This window comes from Notamacropus eugenii, chromosome 2, assembly GCF_028372415.1.
Source record: "Notamacropus eugenii isolate mMacEug1 chromosome 2, mMacEug1.pri_v2, whole genome shotgun sequence".
In the NCBI taxonomy this organism is placed as follows: domain Eukaryota; kingdom Metazoa; phylum Chordata; class Mammalia; order Diprotodontia; family Macropodidae; genus Notamacropus; species Notamacropus eugenii.
This window is the reverse complement of record NC_092873.1, coordinates 14150956-14168786: the sequence shown is the minus strand read 5'-3', so window position 1 is coordinate 14168786 and position 17831 is coordinate 14150956. Positions and strand designations below refer to the sequence as shown.

Genomic DNA, 17831 nt, shown 5'->3' with positions numbered 1-17831 from the left:
GAGCTGGACAGATCCTTGGAAGCCAGGCTGTCAGGGCACAAAGGCATCTCAGAACCTTCTCTTGCTCCTTGACTGCTGCTGAGGGTCAGCTGTTTCACCCCAGTGCCAAGCCCAGGTCCCTGCTGAACTCGGCCACCTGAAATCGACCATTGCCACTCCTCCCAGCCCAGGTCACGCTGCAGAGTTTCTTGATCAAGTACCAAGACCTTCCTAAAAGGAACAATGCCACATCGTATGCCAGAAAATTTTTATTTATTAACCTAACCTTATCATCTAACCTTTTCTTAACCTAACCTTGTAACACTGGAGTCTGACATCAGCTTCGAACTAGATACCTAGCAAGCTAGCACTTATGTACAGGTGAGGGACTGCTGGCTTGACCATGTGGGCGCTTGTGAGCACCATTGTCCCTCGAGCTCACCCACAGCTTTTGGGAGTCTCAGTGAGGTCCGGCTGTGACTGCACAGGATGGCCAAGAGGGGCCTCCCTGCTCCCATCTCAAGGCGTCTGCAGGTCATACGACAGTTCCCTCAAACTCCGGGACTCTGGCAAGTGGTGGGGAATCCCAGAGGGCAGAGCTGGTGCGAGTGTGATAACGTGGTTTACTCTTTTGGAATATGTCCTCGAGGTCCGGACTGAGGATGGTGCCAAAGATCTGGTCAATGTCAGGAGGGACGTAGTACTGATAGATGGTGGCCTGCCTGAGCTGGAACCCTGGGGCAGGAGAGTCAGGGGTCACATCAGAGCAGGGGTCTCACAAACAGATGCCACCCAAGTCCTAATGACTCTCCTCATCAAGGTTGTTCCAAATATTCCCTTCTCCTCACCCCTTGTAACGCCAGCCCTTGCATCTGAGAACCTGCCTCCCCTGACCTCAGGCCCCAGGCTCTCAGTAAATTCCCTTTCTCTCCAGACACCTCAATCCCATCCCTTCCTCTCTTCTTCCTGAAGGAACCTCCTAAGAGCCCACCTTGCAGCATGTCTCCTCCTGGCCTTCCCTCCCTCCACTGAACTCCTTTCACATGTCAGATGTTCAGCACCCCCTTCACATACAACTGTCCCCAATAACCTCTTCAGTGCCAAAGGGAGCAATCTTATCTCTGCAGCTGATGGATCCCGGGCCACCTGCCCCTCGCCTGCTTCTCCTCTTTCCTAATTGACTTCTCATCAGCCCTCTGGATCAAGGATCCTTCTTGGGCCCCATTCTGCTTTCTCTCTCTACTGTTTCCTCTGGTGAAGTGGATCACTCCCAGAGCTATGCATCCATATAGCCTTCTGCTCTCTCCTGAGTGTCAGCTCCAAATCATCCACTGCCAGATGCCTCTTTCAAAAAGGATGTCTCACAGGCACCTCCAGTTCTCTATATCTGACATGCAGAATTCTCTCCCCTAACGGACACCTCCACCTTTTCGTGGAGAGCACTGCCCACCTGGCTGACAATCTCAGCATTACCCCAGACTCCTCACTCTTTTTCCTCGCACATGGCCCATCAAGGGCCAACCAAACCTTACACTATCTGAACTGAATCTGACCCAGTTATAGATGCTGCCTCGCCCACCACAGCAGTTCACACAGCCCCCCGTGACTTCACCTGCACACTGCCCTCCCTGTGGATCTCCCCCACCCATCCTCCTCAAGGCTACAAGGGAATTTTTCCAAAGCCCAGCAGGACGGACCACATCCCTCCCCTGCTTAGCCCCCAGATCAAATGGAAGTTTCCACTGACATTGAAAGGCCAAGCTTTACAACTTGCTATCAGCCTACATTTCTAGCCTTTTAAACATTGCTCCCCTTAGTACACCTCACTCCAATCTCATGAGGGGTGTCATTTGTCATTCAGGGAGACCGTCTTCACTTACCAGTGGCCCAAGCAGGAATGGGCCTGCCGGGCTGGAACTCATCATCTGTGGAGTCATCACTACACAGATCCATTCCATCACTGTCTGGGATGATCTTGAGGCTCCCCTTCGGGCCCTGGGGGGTCATTTCAGAAGAGTTGCCAACCGGAGTCTGAAGATGAAAGGAGACCTCTTTATCTCTTCTTGGCCCCTTGGGCTGCCAGAGCTGAAAGAAGCTGAGAGATGATTCAGTGCAAACCCACCCCCACCCCATCTGACTGATGAAGAGACTGAGGTCCTGAGTGGCCACAGGCCAGGAAGAACACTCTCATTATGTCTCCACCTCTATGTGGATCCGTTTCTTGATGTGTCCAATGTGGATAAGTCACACTCAGCTTCCAGCTGGGAGTCTCAGAGGAAAGGATGTGAACACAAAAAGAAATCCCTGTTTCTGTGGGGGAAATCTTGTGTCTGGCAGGGTCCAAAGACTTCTTTTCTGGGAAGGTGTGCACTGACCCCACAGGGTTTGTGGGGCATCTTCAACTCCTTATAGACCAAGGACCTGATCACTGAGAGCAATGGGGAAGGCCGATGGAGATGACCTCATCTCGATGTGTGTAGCTAAACCCTAGATAACACTCCTGAGGGCCAGGACCTCTTGGACTTGACCCTCTGCTGACCGAAAAAAGCCAAACATCAGGAAACTGCTGGCAGACAGAGCTGAGGCAAGCCTGCAGAGTTTGGTTAAGCTTTGGGCTGACAGGCGGCCAAGGGGTCCCCACACTGGGCTCCCCTTGGAGAGTTCTCCCAAGGCTTTCTTTCCCTTCTCCTCTGTAGAGGTCACAGAATGTGGAGGAGGTTCAGAGTTTGAACTAAGTGGGACCTTGTGGGGTCATTGAGGTCATCCCACTGCCCCACGTTGCAAAAGAGAACTCTGGGTGCTAGAAAGTGAAGAGTTCACACAGGAAATGGTGCATGCTGCAGGCTGAACCCCAACGTGGTGTCCTGTTTGGTCCTTAGCCCCAACTGCTCTCAGATACAGCCTTGGGCTACGCTGCACAATGCTGGCGGTGCCAGCCCACTGAGCCCTAGTTCAGCGTTGAGAAGATGGAATTAAATAGGCATTCGTGTCGATGTCAAAATGTGGTTTCAGACAATCCAAATTTGCAAGGGCGAAGTGTGGAGAGTCATAAGGTCATGTGAAAAGGCCCCAGGACGTTCAGGGGACAGGAAGTTCAGGGTAGGTCAGCAGTGACACAGCATCCCAGAAAGACAGGGAGAGGCAGGTGGGCAGGGCTTCCAAAAACAAGGAGGTGGCCCTGGTGCCTCTAGCCTCTGCTCCCTCTGAGGCCAAGGCTACACCCCATCGTACAATATTGAAAACCAGACAGTCTGCAGAAAAGGGCAATCCAATGCCAAAGGACGTGGGACTGCGGAGCCAGGACAAGAGGAGACTTAATTTGTGTCCTCACGTCCACGTGTGGTGGGCACCTGGCTGAGACAACAGAGGATAGAACCAGGGCCAAAGTGGGGAGGTCCCCTGGGCACATCCTGACATTCAGAACTGGCTGGCTGATCAATTGATGGGCTCCCTGGTCTTGAGAGATCTTGAAGCGGAGGCCAAGGGACCTCTTATCCTGAGTACTGGAAGAAGACCTAGCGTGGACCTGGCTAGTGGCCTAACAGCCCCCTAGGAGCCTGCCTTTCTAAGTTTCTGGGCAGTGAGATGCAGAAGGGGCCTCACCTGCACGTGTGTGGTCACATCCAACCATCTGTCAGGGGCTCCAGCAGCGGCTGCCACCACCTTGGCCTCCTTGGCCTTCTTCTCCTGCTCCTTCTGCAGCTTCTTTGGCTCCTGCTCTTGGCGCTGATCTTGCTCCTGGGGCCACAACAGCATTGCGTCAGCCCAGACAACTGCCCAAGGTGCTGCCCCTCATCCCTGCCCTGTCCCAGGAAAACCCAAAGAGCCCAGGGGCAGCAGCCTCTGAAGGGACCGTTGGAGGAGGAGGTAAGGGCTGGGGCTGTAGCTAAGACCAAGGCCCACCCCAGGTCCTGCCCAGTGCCTCACCCTCTTCTGCTCCTCTTCCAGTTCCTTCAGTAATCTCTCCTTGTGGAGCTGCAGAGCTCGCTCCCTGAAAACCAAGAGTCCTTCCTCAGCAGTCACCAGTAGGAAGGGGGCCAGAGGGTTGGTCCTGACTCAAATCCCTCCCTGCGGCCCCTCCTGCCACTTTGCCCAGGTCTTAACTACTCTTCACCTACTCATGACAATGGGACAGGGGAAAGAGTATCAGGAGGAAAGCCAGGAAAGCCTAAGGTCCCAGATGGCAGGGCCTGCTTTGTTTCTGTCTTTGTACCCCCAGAGAACTGAGACACAGTGTCTTGTACATAGTAGGCACTGAAGAAATGCTCAAGGAATTGAACTCTCTTTTCTGTTCCACTTTAATCCAAGAACATTCCCAAACACTGATGCAGGAGCTGGGAATCAGTACTGCCTCCCACTAAAACAGACACCCACCATAGGCCTCTGAGTCAAGTGCTTGGAAAACAAATGGAATGATGAATATAGGAGACGCAAAACCATACATGTAAGTATCAGGATGTGATTTCATATCTGGACCAGTAATGTCATCACAGCAGGGAACCTGATGCAGAAACTGCTGCATCCGTGGAGACAGAGCCATACGTTTCAAATGAAATGTCCACATGTCATGGTCCAAAACGTTAAAAGGATTTGTAGCTGCCATCAGATCCCAGAATGCTACAGGGCCTCCTTAGTGAGTCAAAGGATCGGTCAAGAGATTCGCTCAAAAACTGAGTATAATTATGCTGCAGAGGAACAAAAGGGGTCTTGAACAGAATAGAGCACTTTCCAACACCCTGATGAAAAGCTCAGAGCTGAGGAAAAACTTTGAAATTCCAACACGGGAGTCAAGAGAAAGCGGGAAAGGCAAGAAACAAGTGGTTGTCTACTGAGGTGTGTGACGGGCCTGGGGATGCCTCTGCCAGCAGCGCCACTGTTACAGGGAAGGCCAAGACTAGCGCCCAGTCACAAAAGTTGGAACGAGAAGAGATGGCACACAGTTGGGGCAATTCTCACTTAAGTAGACTAGTAACTCAGAAAAAGTGCAAAGGACACAGAAGATTCAGTGCCAGACCATCATTGTCCTACAGAAGTCTCATTGTAAAGGTCAACACTTGATGCCCGCAGGAAGTGGAAAGGCAGCAGCCAAAAATACAGAGTGATCCGTAAAATTCCACGAAGGACCAGGACAGAGGTGAAATACGAGCAGGGCTGCCTCAGACCACCCCGGAAAACAAGCTGATATTGCATGGGGCTGGAGTGTCCAAGTAAGTGCACTGTCCTGAAAGCGTCAAAGGCTGCAACTAGGACAGCAAAGAGATGAAAACATAGAAAAGGTCTGCCGATTTCTCTGGTAAGCTGGGTTGCTTGTCATTCTTTAAATTCCCAGGCCCTGGTATGCTACCTGAGGATCAGCCACACTGAGAAGCCACAGCTACCTGGGCAGAGCTGGAACCCCACCAGCGTGGAGGAAGCATCTCTACCAAAGAAGGAACACACCAACTGGGGAGGGGCTGATCAAACTGGCCTATGGGTGTAACAGAATACTAGTATGCAGCAAGAAATCAAGCTCTGGTACCGAGAAAAGTCCAAGGAGAAGAGCAGGCATGAGGACAGAAGAGTGTGAGCCAAGAATCATATGGAAGGGGAGATGGACTGAACAGCCGCCCCAGCCCCTCTTGTTCCTGCACCTCAGCCCATTTGCGGTAGGGAGGTGGAGGGCACAGTGCTGCCCACCTGCGGTCAGGGCAGCCCACCTCCCGTGTCACAGGACGGAAACTGGGGGAGAGCAGACAACGCCTGTCAAAGACATTAATAATAGCTATTTTTAAAATACAGAATTAAAAACAAACCGTTGCTCGTGCTCAAATCTGCTTCCAACAAATTCAACTTGTGTCTCAAATCGTCAAAGTCTCAGTTTCCTCATCTGCAAAATGGGGATGATCCCTGCAAATACACACCTCTCAAAATTGTTGTGATATTGGACAGAAGTGAAGAGGATTGTCCCACACAGCGGGACAGTCACCCCAAGGAAGGAAAAAGACCTTGACTTAGCATCTGCTCTGGGTTGAGTGCGAGGGATAAAGAGCTTGCTCATGTTCTAAGAAGTAAGGAGACATGGCCCATCGAAAGGAAGGAAAACAGCTAGTCCCAGAAGGGCAAAGGACAAAGAAGAAAAGCAGGATGTGTCTGGGGAATCATGCTCCATGATCCCAAGCTCCCCAATGTGAAAATCCATCCTCTCCATGGCCAACATGATCTCAGGCTCCCAAGGTGGTCAGGAAGTACGAGGAGAGTGCAGCACGACCCTGTGAGTCTCCCGACAGGGCCCATGTAGCACCCACACGTTTTAGGAAAAGAAACTGAGTCTTGGAGAGGACAAGGGACATTCTCAATGACCCGTTGAAAGTAAATAATGGAGCCAGCATGTGGCCTGGAGTAACCCCACGCACCTCCCTGCCCAAGAGGCCTTCTCACAGATGTCGGGTATCTGCAGGGAGCTCACTCACATTCACATCCTCTCTCTCTCTCTGTCTCTCTCTCTCTCTTTCTCTCTCTCTCTCTCTCTCTCACACACACACACACACGCACACGAATACAATCTCTCACACTCAGCCGCACATAGTCGCACACACACAATCTCTCACAGACTCACACAATTTCACACACATTCCAATCACACACAGTCTCCTCATTCACACGCACACACAATCTCACACCCAGAAACAGCCACACACACAAGAACACACAGTTACACAAATATGAAGACACAACCAAACACATTCACACAGGCACACAGTGACATGCACACACACAAAATCTCAGATGACCAGTCATAAACACGCAAACATTCATGCACAGACAGGCACAGATTCATGCACACATACAGTCACACATAGAGTCGCACAGAAGCACACACAGTCAAACACATGTACACACACATGCACCCACATAATCACACACAGGAACCCACACTCATGCACACAGTCACACACACGCACACACGGCCACACTTCTGCACCCACACGCACACACAGAAACATCCACAGACGCGCACACACACACAGACATGAACAGAGAGGCAGGGGAGGCACAGCTGCTCAGGGGGCAGACAGGCCCTCACCACTCAGCCTGCAGCCTCTCCTCCTCCCTCTTCCTCTGCATCTCCCTCTCCAGCGCCAGCTGCCTCTCCCGCTGCCTCTGCTGCACCGCGTTTCTTAGGGCTTCTGCCACCTTCCTCTGCCGCTTCTGCTCCCGCTCCTCCTCCTGCTGCAGGTGGAAAGGAGAGGGATCCCGTCAGGGAGGTGGGGAGGGATGGGCCACATGGGCTTCCGAGCACAGACAACTCACTGAGCAGGAGGAGGACTGGTGTGGGCACGGATCAGGCTGCTCTAGCTCGCCCTCAGTATCCCCGCTGCTCTCAACAGTCTTTAAGACCCCCTCAGCTCTAAAATCAATGGTTGTACAAGAACCATCCATGCTGGCTCCAGATTGGGCCCATGCTTCTGACTGACTACAGAATGAATATTCTGCACCTGGCACAGTCCTCCTCCTCACCCCAATAACACACCAGGCAGTGAGGGGCATCAGGTATCCCAGAATGGACGGTGAACAACTGTCCCCAGTCTTTCTCTCTTAGGTTCCTCTCTGTTGTGGGGCTGGGCCCTGACAACAAGAATGATGAAGATCACATTTCAGTTGTGTTTGGCTTGGCTTATCTCCTCAGGTCCTTACCAACACTTCTACTAGGCAAATATAAATTTGCAGAAGAGGAAACTGAGGCAGGCAACAGTTAAAGGAGCTAACCAAGGTGGCACAGCTGGATCTGAACTAAGGTCCTCTTGCCTCGAGGCTCAGCACACAGGGGCACACAGTTGGCTGCCCACAAGTAAGTGGGGCCGAAGGACCAGAGGCTGGCCAGCTCCACTCCTCCCTCCATGGTGGCCCATCTGCACTCACCTGCTGGAGTCTCGTCTGCCTCCAGGCTTCTTCCTCCTGCTTCAGCATCATCTCAGCCTCCTCCAGCTTCCTGGCAGTTTTCTTGCTGGCCTTCTTAGCCAGCGGCTTCTGCTTTGCCTGAGAGACCCCGAGCCAGGAGGTCAGGGGTCAAGACCCTGCCCTGTCCCACCCAGCATCTTGCCAGGGCCCCAGGCTCTGGGGCTGCCTCTGACCTCCAACTTCTGCTCAGTGCGTTTCTTCTTCTCTACCTCCAGCTGTTCTGCCTGCTTGCGGGCCTTCAGGGCCTTCCACAGGTGCTCTTCCCGTTTCCTGGGGGAACAAGGAGCAATGGACCCATTCTTGGGCTTGGCGAGCCCCCTCAGTCCTCCCCACCATACCGCCCGCCCATGCCTCCAGAAGGTGCTCACTCACATCTTCATCTCCTCCAGGCGCTGGTGCTGGTCCTCCTCCACCTTCTGCTTTCTTAGGAGCTCAGCCTCCTCCTTCTTTTTCAGGTTTTCCAGCTGCTGCAGTTCCTTCTCCTGAGGACAAGAAGGGTATCGCAGCTGTGAGGCAGATGGGGAGACCGCCAGGGGCCAGAAGAGGTCAGAATGCCCAGACTCTCTTCTCCCCACCCCCTTTCCCTGGAAGGCCCACCTTCCCCCCATTCGATATGCAGAGAGCATGAGAAGGGCTGTGTCACAGACAGGACCTGAACCAGGCTCTGAAGGCAGCTGGCTCTTCTCTGCCCATGCTCTAACAACCGTTCTTGACATCAGTGAGTCAAAGGAAGGGAAGCTGAGGGCATGGGGGGTGGCTGGTTTCCTGCCAGGGTAGACTCCCAGGGCTTGGTCAGCCACTAACTGGCCAGGTGGCTGTACACCACTGCTTCCCCTCTCTGAGATCCAAAATTCATCATCTGTCAAATGGGCTCATTGTCCTTCCCTTCCATGGAGGCAGTATAGAAACCAAGGCTCGGAGGCTGTCCTGGCTCCTCTTGATAGTCAACATCAGGGCCTCACTGATCCAAAGAGGCAAGGGGCTGATCCAAGGCCTCACGTACAAGACACGGTGAGCTGGGCTTCACACCCATCAAAAGCTGTGAGGTGCAGCCAAATGATCGATACCATCGGACCCCAGGATACCTGAGCCCACCAGCTCGAGGAGAGTGCAGCCCCCACAAGAACACCTCGCACACCCCTTGGCCACCTGTCCGGAAAGAAGCCTTGGACCCAGTGTGCTGGGAGAGAACCTCGAGGGTCTTCTTGGCCTGCCAGATCTAGATACCCCTCCAGGGGAAAGACTGAGTCAGGCTTCAGAAATCCATCACATGGGGACTGAAGAAAAAGGAGAACGGAGGAGGACAGTGACTAGCTCTACTCTGCCCAGCCTCAGAATGCACACCCAGAAGGGGTCAAAATCTGCAGGAAACCAACGGGACAGCAGAATGGAGCCTTCTAACTCGACCCAATGTACAGGGATTTGAGGTCCACTGCACTCAAGCATCATGCTGGCAGCCATAGACACAGGCCATGCCTTGTGAACTAGTGAGCTCCCTGCTGCTCTGAGGTGTTCCAGTAAAGGCTAGACAGATGACCCCATCAGGATGCTGTGGACGGTACACCTCCCTCTCACAGAACGAGAGTTGACATAACTTCCGAAGCTCACCACACAGACGCTACCCAAGGGATCAATCCCCACTGAGTTCCAGCTCCCTCCTCGCACTGCCCTTTCTGCCGTCAACCAGAGGCAAAATCTCCCGATTCGTGCAGCTGGCTCAGCGTGGACTAAGAAGTGGGAGAGTGGGAAGCATGACAATGGAGAGAATAGTGGGAGACAGCATTTTCAGGATGACTGATACAACTGCGTTTGCTTGGTTCAAAAATTCAGGTGTCAGCCAATGTTCATCAAATCGAATAGACAAAAGTCCTTCAAATGGATGAAACCAAAGTCCTTTCTGAAAAGATTCGGCCCAGAAATGCTTTAAGCAGCAGCTCCTGAAGAACGTTTAACCGACAAACTTGGGGGCTTTGGGGAGCAGCCAAGTCTCGTGAGAATTCCCAGCTTGGTACCTCCCTCCACCACTCTCTATCGACATTTCTTCACCAGCTAAAGCAAGGGCCCAGAGCACTGCAGATCCCGTGACCTGCCTGGGAGTCCACAATCTCTTGAAGGTAACAACACTCTGATCCCTCCCTAAACAGAGACTTTGGGATGAACTGCCTTCCCTGGAATGCCATGACTCCCAAGTTCAGTAGGTCATTGTGGGACAAAGCTCTCCTCAGAGGAGAGCCAGGACACCACAACTCTGGCCAGAAATGCTACCCCGTTCCCCAAGGCTTCAAGGTAAGGAACTCCTCATTCCCAGAAGGAGGAAAATATGGTCTCCTTGAGTACTAATCACCTGCTGGGCTCTTTCTGGTCTCTAGAACATAAATGGAAAAGGCTGCTCCCCTTGGAGGAAGCATGCGAATATTCCAAGACAGAATCAGCTGCTTGGCCTGGACCTTGGGCATGGCCCTGAACTCTTAAGAAGTAGCCAAGAAGGCCAGGAAGAATCTCACCCCAGGAACCCAGATTTAGGTAAGTTGGAGAACTCTCCCAAATAACCCCCAGACCCCTTACAGAAAACTCCTGCCCTTAGGATGTGGGGATCCTGGGGGCAGTATATCTAGCTGGGCACAGTGAAGTAGGCGAGACTGTGCAGTCCTCAGCACAAAGTTACAGACGCAGCTGCCCTGCTCCGCCAGGCTCTTTTCCTGATTCCCACAGGCTGATGATGGTGATGGGCCTTTCTCTGTCCAAGACTCAGGTTCCCTTCTCCTTCATCACTCAAGGTCTGTCTCATGGCTCTACCCCCACTTCAATTCCAAAAGGCAAGTCATTTCCACAACTTTAAAATCAACTGACCAGAAAGTTTGTGGAATGCCCCTGGGAGCAGGAACCAGCCCCAACAGTGGTGTGCTCCTTAGACCAAACTCAAAGGACAGGTACAAGCTCCTTAAGAAGGATCTCTCAGAGACTCTGGGAATTAGGAATGAGACTTTGAAAACATAGTTTTTCTCACTAACAGGAGCTGAAAAGGTCAATACTAGCATTCTGAAGTGGGGAGCACCATCGCCTACCATCGAGCCAGGGTACGCGGGAAAATCGGGGGCAAGGTAGACCAGGGGGCCATTTGTTTCTTTGCTGGCAAGAGCCCAGGACTGAGGCCTCAGGATCCAGGAGGGTCAGGCGCTGGGTCATGGCTGCCGACAGTGCAAAGGGAATGCCTCTGTTGGGCCACCTGTGCTGGGCCAGCAACCCGGGACAAGCCCTGCAAGGACTTGCTGGGTGACCCTGAACCAGCGACTCGACCTCCTGGGGCTCCCTTCCCCAGGGAGTTACTCTGCTGACACACTCACAAAGTTCACGTGTAAAACAAGGCATTCTAGCACTTCAGGAAGTAGTGGTCCAGTAGGGAGGGTGGGGATGGGTGGCTATACTACTAAGATGATAGGTGGGTGGATTACTCAGGACAAAAGTGCCCTGTGAAAGGAGAAAAGGAGGAAAACCTGGCATTAAGTCTTCTCGCTGCCTCACACACCCCTGCCAGGCACACAGCCAGAGGCCTTGGACACCCCTGCCCTTGAAGCCAGTCCTCCAGGCTGCTCCAGGGCAGGGGGACTGCCTGCCTCCCCAACCTCTGACCCAGCCATTTCCTCTAAAACCTCGGGCAAGCTAAGCAGAGTAATCTGAGTTTCCCTTGATGGTCATGCACACTATGGGGCTGACACACCACTGAAGAAAACTCATCTCCTAAGACGATTCTGTATACAACCCTCATGGAACGTTCAATTGAGCCTCAGCTCTTAGTCAGGACCTAGAGTGCCAGGGTTAAACCTGCATCCTCTCTACACTCATACCAAACTTCTGGCTCACGTACAGGCACTGCTTGGACTATTTGGACCCCAGTTCTCTGAGAAGGTCACCAACCCAAAACTGCACTCCCAGCTGTCCCGTGGAAGTCCCAGGCACAGGCCAAGCAGAGAAGTTGCTCTGGTGGCTACCCCTGGCCCCGGTGCTGACCTCGGCATCCAGATGGTGGACAGTGTTGCTTTTCATGAACGACTTCATGACACTGGGGCGGCTGGCGGAGGTCAGCGTCACGAGCATCTGCTTCTTTCGCACTGTCTGTAGGAACATTCGTACGGGCTGCACCACCTGCCCAGGGACACAAGGAGGAAGGCGTGGGCATGGCGCCAGCCTAGCAGCAGCCAGGATGGGGAGTGTGCCTCACCTGCCTTACCTTGCGGCCGGGGCAGACAGGTAAGGCTGTCTTGGTGCAAGGAGGAGTGAGAGCCTCATCGTCCATGTGGTGCCATTTCTCAGCCGCCTTACTGACAGCTTGCTTGTAGCTCCACCTCCGCCTGTGGGGGCAGAATCAGCACCCATGGGTGCCCTGGGACAGATGACAGCAGCCCCCTGCCACAGCCCAAGCAGCCAGACCCTGACAGGTGGAGTCTCAGCCTTCCTTCTCCCTCCACATCCTAGACCTGGCACACTTTAACCATCACAGGCCTAGGCACTCCCTCCTGGAGGGCTCTATCTTGGCCTGGGGAGGGACAAAGGTCAAGTCCCCACCTGCCCTCAGAGAACGAACAAACTTACAGGAACACCAGATGCCAACAGCCAGGATGAGAATCACACACACACACTGCTACGGAATCATATGTGTCTGATTAAATCAAATACAACTTTTCTAAGCACCTCCTCCATCAAAAAGCCTTGTTCTAGGTTCTGAGGCTCCAGCAGTAAAGACTGAACAAGTCCTGCTCTCAGAGGCTCACATCCTGCTGGGAATGTCCACAGGGAGGGGTGTGTGTGTGTGTGTGTGTGTGTGTGTGTGTGTGTGTGTGTAGGTCACCTATACATGCTAGACGAGATTATATGGGCAGGGAGGGAGAGAGGACACCTCCCTCTCCACTGGAGGCCAAAATTCTTCCTGGAGCCACCCACCAAGGCCACAAGGAGCGTTTACTCAGGATCCACCACCACTTTGTCACCAACTGAGCATCAAGAAAGCTTGAGAGGCCTTCCAATTCACCCATTTGACAGAGAAGGAAACTGAGGCCCAGAAACGTCATCTGCCCAAAGTCACACCAATAAGTTTGAGGTCTTATCATCCAGAGAACTTAGGGAATGGCCTCCTCCTTTCCTTTCACCTGCCCCACTAACCAGACTCTTCTTAAAGGCTGATTCTGAGAAGGAAGTTATTTTGGACGCCTTAGCTGGGTGTCAGCATGAGTTGTGCAAGGACCATATTAAGGATCTCTGGAATGCCTTGGGGACCCCAAGCTCATCTGGATGGCGGCTTTTCCCCAAAAGCCTAGCTTGCCTTGGAGGTTCTGAAAGAGGCTGAGTCAAAGCGTCCAGAGGGCAGACCTCCCCGCAGTGCCGGGATGTTTTGCTCACTGAGGCACACAGTGGCACTTTAGCAGCAATGAATTCGTGGATCCCTTGGCCAGCTCTGGGACCATCCTGTGTGGTCTCTCCCTGCCACTTGTGCTCACAGATACCTACGGCTCCTCCTACCTGATGCTCTGAGGAAGCTTCCTGGGCGCCTCACCTTGGTCCATCGTGCTCTCTACGGAGAGAAGAAGACAATGGAGACCCACCCTTCCTCCGAACCTTTCACCCCCGATATCTTTTTAGATCCTTGTTGCAGATTTAGGGCACAGAGGGAACCAAGCCACAGTAGTAGAACTGGCTTAAAGAGAGGACCTGTGCTAGCCTTGCTCACCACCAGGCACTTCTCGGCACTCTGCTGATCGCTGACGCCAATCTCCACGACGGGTACGAGCTTACCTGAGCATGGCAGGTTCCCTGACATTCTGGGGAACTCCGTAGGGGAGGCAGGCAGCGAGGGGACCGCTGCTGCTTGGCTTTGGGTCCCACAAGACACGGAGCCGTTCTCAGCCACCCCCGGGACCAGCTTCTCCAAGCTCTCTTTGACCGCAAGTAGCTGCTGGTGGTGCTGACTGCTCTTGGGCCTCCTGGGGCCAGACCCCCTGCAGGACGCAGAAAATAGGGTCTTGAAACCACGGCCCTAGGCATCGCCAATCTGGGAGGCTCTGTCTCTCAGTCTACAAACCTATGCCTGGCAAACAAAGAAAATCCCGAATATGTTCCCTGCCCTTAAGGAACTCACAGTGGATAGAGCACTGGCCTGGAATCAGGAAGGCCTGAGTTCAAATTCAGCCTCAGACACTGACTAGCTAGGGGACCATGGGCAAGTCATTTTACCTGCGTACCTCAGTTTCTTCGTCTGTGAAAATGAGAGTCTTGGACTCCAGGACCTCCAAGGTCCCTTCTGGTTTCCAATCTGGGTCCTAGACTCTCTGCAGGGCCTGCACGTTGGCACCCAACTCTCCCCTGCCCTGTCCTTGCTGCTTGCCTGGGTCTCCTCTCCCCTCAACATCTCCTACTTCCCTCCATGTTTCCCACAGCACCAAGCACAGTGTTGAGAGTACTACCATCATCACTGGACCACCATTTGAATGGATGGGACCTTGGAAGCCTTCTGGCGCAGCTCCCACTATTTACAGAGGCCTAGGGAGCTAGCACAGACTAGGAGGGCTAGAGATAGATGCTGACACCAAACTCAGGCCTGTCTCCATTGTTCTGCCTTGCCCACTTAGCCTGGGGGAAGCCAGATACTGATGGAGCATAGGAAGGGCAAGTCCAGAAGACTGGTCACATCCCTTTAGAACATAAGATCCAGTCCACAGAGAAGAGAGTTTCTCATTCTCTGGGCTCCATACAATGCCTGGCATAGAGGGAGGCAAGAAGGGAGAGAAGGATGGAAGGAGTAAGAAAGGAAAAGAAGAAAAGAAAGAGGAGGTGAGGGAAGGAAGGAAAACAGGCCAAAATGGCAGAGCTTGGAGCAAGAGTGTAATGGGACACATGCTTGTCCTTGTTTGTTTGTGCTTTCTCAGTTCGTGTGACTCTGCCTTGCAACAGGGTCCAGATTCCCCATACGGTTCCTAAATTATTTTAAATAATGGTTTCTGTCCCCAATCCCTCAGGTCACTCAATTTTGCCCAATGCCCCTTGCCCTGGGCTGCTGCATCCATGCGGGTCCCTTGGCCCCAGGCTAACCTGGAAAAAGTGCTCAAACCCTCCTTCTCCTGCATCTGCTGCAGCCACACCGTCTCATTTCTGTGGGCCTCCAGGACTCTCCCAGAGCCTATGGTGGTCCCCATGGTGCCATCTGCAATTTCAGAGCAGAAGGGAAGGTCAAAATGAGAATTCCCAGGTCACCTGCTGAGAAAAATCATCTGAAGCAGGCTCCAGGGTTGCTCAGGGGAAGGGGACCAGGTCCAGGCTTTAAGATCACTCCCATCCCTCCACCCTGAATGCACTAGCCATTGGGAGCATCTTCAGATGCCAAGAATGTCTTCACTGCAGCAGCAATCTGGATACCTTCGTATTTTCTGATGCTGATGCATCTCACTGGCTCCCTTTCCAGTCTCTGCACTCCATCTCTCTGGAGGTCGTAGGTGTTTCGACGACATTGGAAAGGCAGCAGTGATCTCAGAAAGGCTAAATGGTTGCAAGGAATCAAATCAACAGTTCAAAGTCAAGTGTACTCATTCTGGGTACTATGTTTCAGTCCATGCCCCACACTGGTTACCACTTCCTTGTGTTATCTACCATGTAAGAACCTAAATGCCCCATGAAGGCTGGCACCAGCTTGGCTTGCTTGTATCTGCCACGCTAAGCCCAGGGCCAGGCACAGAGAAAGCATTCCCTTCCTTCCTAATTGTCATCTGAATATTCTCAAGCTGTTAGAAGCTCCAACAAGTGCCATTTGATCTTTGTGTCTTGGCAGCAAGCTGGGAGGTCAGCACCTAGCAGCACGCTGGGCAGGAAGAAAGTGATTAATAGGAGCCTTGGCGACTGGCTGGCGGGCCACAGGGACCAGTGAGTGTACATCTGTGGTCCCAGGGTGAGGCAAGGAAGAGAGAACTGACTTGAAGAGAGAGGCCCAGAAGTCAAACCTCTCTCAGACATGGGTCAGACATCACAGGCTGGTGCCCCTTAAACTGAGCCAGGATCGGGAGGCAGGGGCAAACAGGGAACGAAGGTGGAGTGCCGGCCCAGCAACTACCTGGCATTCTTCTCCCTCAGATGCTTTACACCCCAAATGCAGTAAGGAATTGGTTGGGTACTTAGGCAACCCAGCCCAGGGAGGCCATGGGGCATCAGAAGGAGCTCGCATGCTCATTTCATACTGCTGTCCTGAGGACGCAGAAGCCCCAGGAACCCAACATCCTCCCTCTGATGGCTTACCATTCCGCAGAGCAACCTCGGGCCAGCACCCCACTGCTCACCAATGTCAACATGACCCCTCTTCATGTTGATCAGTTCCCTTCAATTCAACACCCTGGGAGCTAGAGGGGATGCAAATCCCCAGCAGATCCATTCCCCACAGGAAGAATCCATATCCCAAGGAGGAAACCAGAGGAAAGGGATAAAGTAGGATGAAGGCAGGCAAGGCAACCAAGACCTGTCCCTCATGACTCACATCAACACAAGCCCCAACTGCAGGTCTTCAGGTCTCCTCAGCAAAGTGAGCCCTGAATTCCAGAAGGGAACAGGGCAGCCAGGCAGAAATTGGGGAGTACAGATAGGAAGAGCCAGGCCCATACACCCACTCCAAGCTCCACTGGGAACAAAATCCCTGCCTGGCAAAGAGGCTTTGGGATCTCAGGTCCATTACTATTGATGGGAATAATCATTTTCAAAAGTGCTTTCAGTTCTGCAAAGTGCCTTACCTATACTATTTCCCTTAATCCTCACCACCTTGGGAATCAGGTGCTATGACTGTTCCCATTTGACAGTTGCGGAAAATGAGGCACACAGAAGTTCAGTGATTAGCCCGGGCTCACACAGCCAGTAAGTGCCCAGATCCAGAGTTCCAGCCTCTAAGCCACCAGCTGAGGAAATATGCTACCAGGCTCCCCAGAGGAGAAAGCACCAACATGGGACCTAGAGTCTTCCCCTACGGAAGGCCACAAACACCGTGACGGGTGATGAGGAAAGAGGTCAAGTCTTTGCGGTGCTGGCTGCCCCAGTGCGTTCGAAGCTGAGGCAGCGTCAGGTATTCAAAGCCCTCAAGGTACAAAGATGAAAGAGCCAACCTGACCATTGCCTTCACCAGAACATAGCTCATGGTCCACCAGGGGAGCTCTGAGACAGACACACACAGCAGTGTAACCCGCACGACAGTGCAAGGAGCCAGGCCAGTCAGGGAGATTTGGGGGACAGAGAGTCGTCTTAGACTTTGGAATCTCTTATCCAACTGAGAGGTCCCTGGGACAAAGGGGTTGTCCAAGTGTCTTCTATGGGAGGCTTTTGCTCAGAAGAAAAGAAAAGCAGCCAAGAATCCACAGTCCCAGCCTTGCCTCCCCTACGAGATGAACCCCAAGTCAGACTGATGTTTCCCCTCACCCCCACTCCTGCTTACCTAGGGGTCTGCCGCCACACCAGCAAGTCACCCTTTGGACACCTGCGCCCCAGGTTTGGCCCATTTCTTCACGACCGGAGTCACCAAGCAAACTTCCACAGCAACTGTCCCTTGTGAAGTAACGCAGCCTGTTGGAGTTGCAGAATTCCATGGCAGTTAGGGAGAGAAGGACCAGTGGGGGAGGGGATGGGTGGGGCACTGAGGTCTAGAGGGATGTCTTTGGAGCTAGACAACTGAGGAATTCAATCCGGCTCCTTTGGCCATTTTACGACAAATGTGCCTCAGGGAAATCGTTTCCCCATCCCTGTGCCTCATTTTCCTCATCTGTAAAGCAAAGGGAAAGGATAACTCCTCCTGCAGGTGCTAGAGCCCCAACCTCCTCAGGCATTCAATTTATAAAATACCCCGAAAACAACTTTCTTGCCACCAAAGTTCTTGCTTCAGTACGCCAAATGCTTCCAAA

General features: G+C 52.9%; 1 protein-coding gene across 4 annotated transcripts; it reads right to left on the bottom strand.

Moving 5' to 3' along the window:
* Positions 1-233: 233 nt before the first annotated feature.
* Positions 234-17534, bottom strand: LOC140522108 (inner centromere protein-like). Of its 4 annotated transcripts, none has more exons than XM_072637166.1 (15): positions 17369-17534; positions 15322-15441; positions 14998-15109; positions 13705-13907; positions 13432-13483; positions 12146-12266; positions 11926-12060; positions 8290-8399; positions 8091-8187; positions 7879-7995; positions 7043-7188; positions 3907-3970; positions 3583-3717; positions 1860-2064; positions 234-714 (listed from the first exon to the last, which is right to left on the bottom strand). In XM_072637166.1, the coding sequence occupies exons 1-15, from the start codon at positions 17517-17519 to the stop codon at positions 515-517; spliced, it is 1968 nt and encodes a 655-aa protein (XP_072493267.1). In that variant the 5' UTR covers positions 17520-17534; the 3' UTR covers positions 234-514. The 4 variants fall into 4 exon arrangements, with proteins under 4 accessions (XP_072493267.1, XP_072493268.1, XP_072493269.1 ...); XM_072637167.1 differs by having other exon boundaries at positions 1860-2010; XM_072637168.1 differs by lacking the exon at positions 15322-15441.
* Positions 17535-17831: the final 297 nt, after the last annotated feature.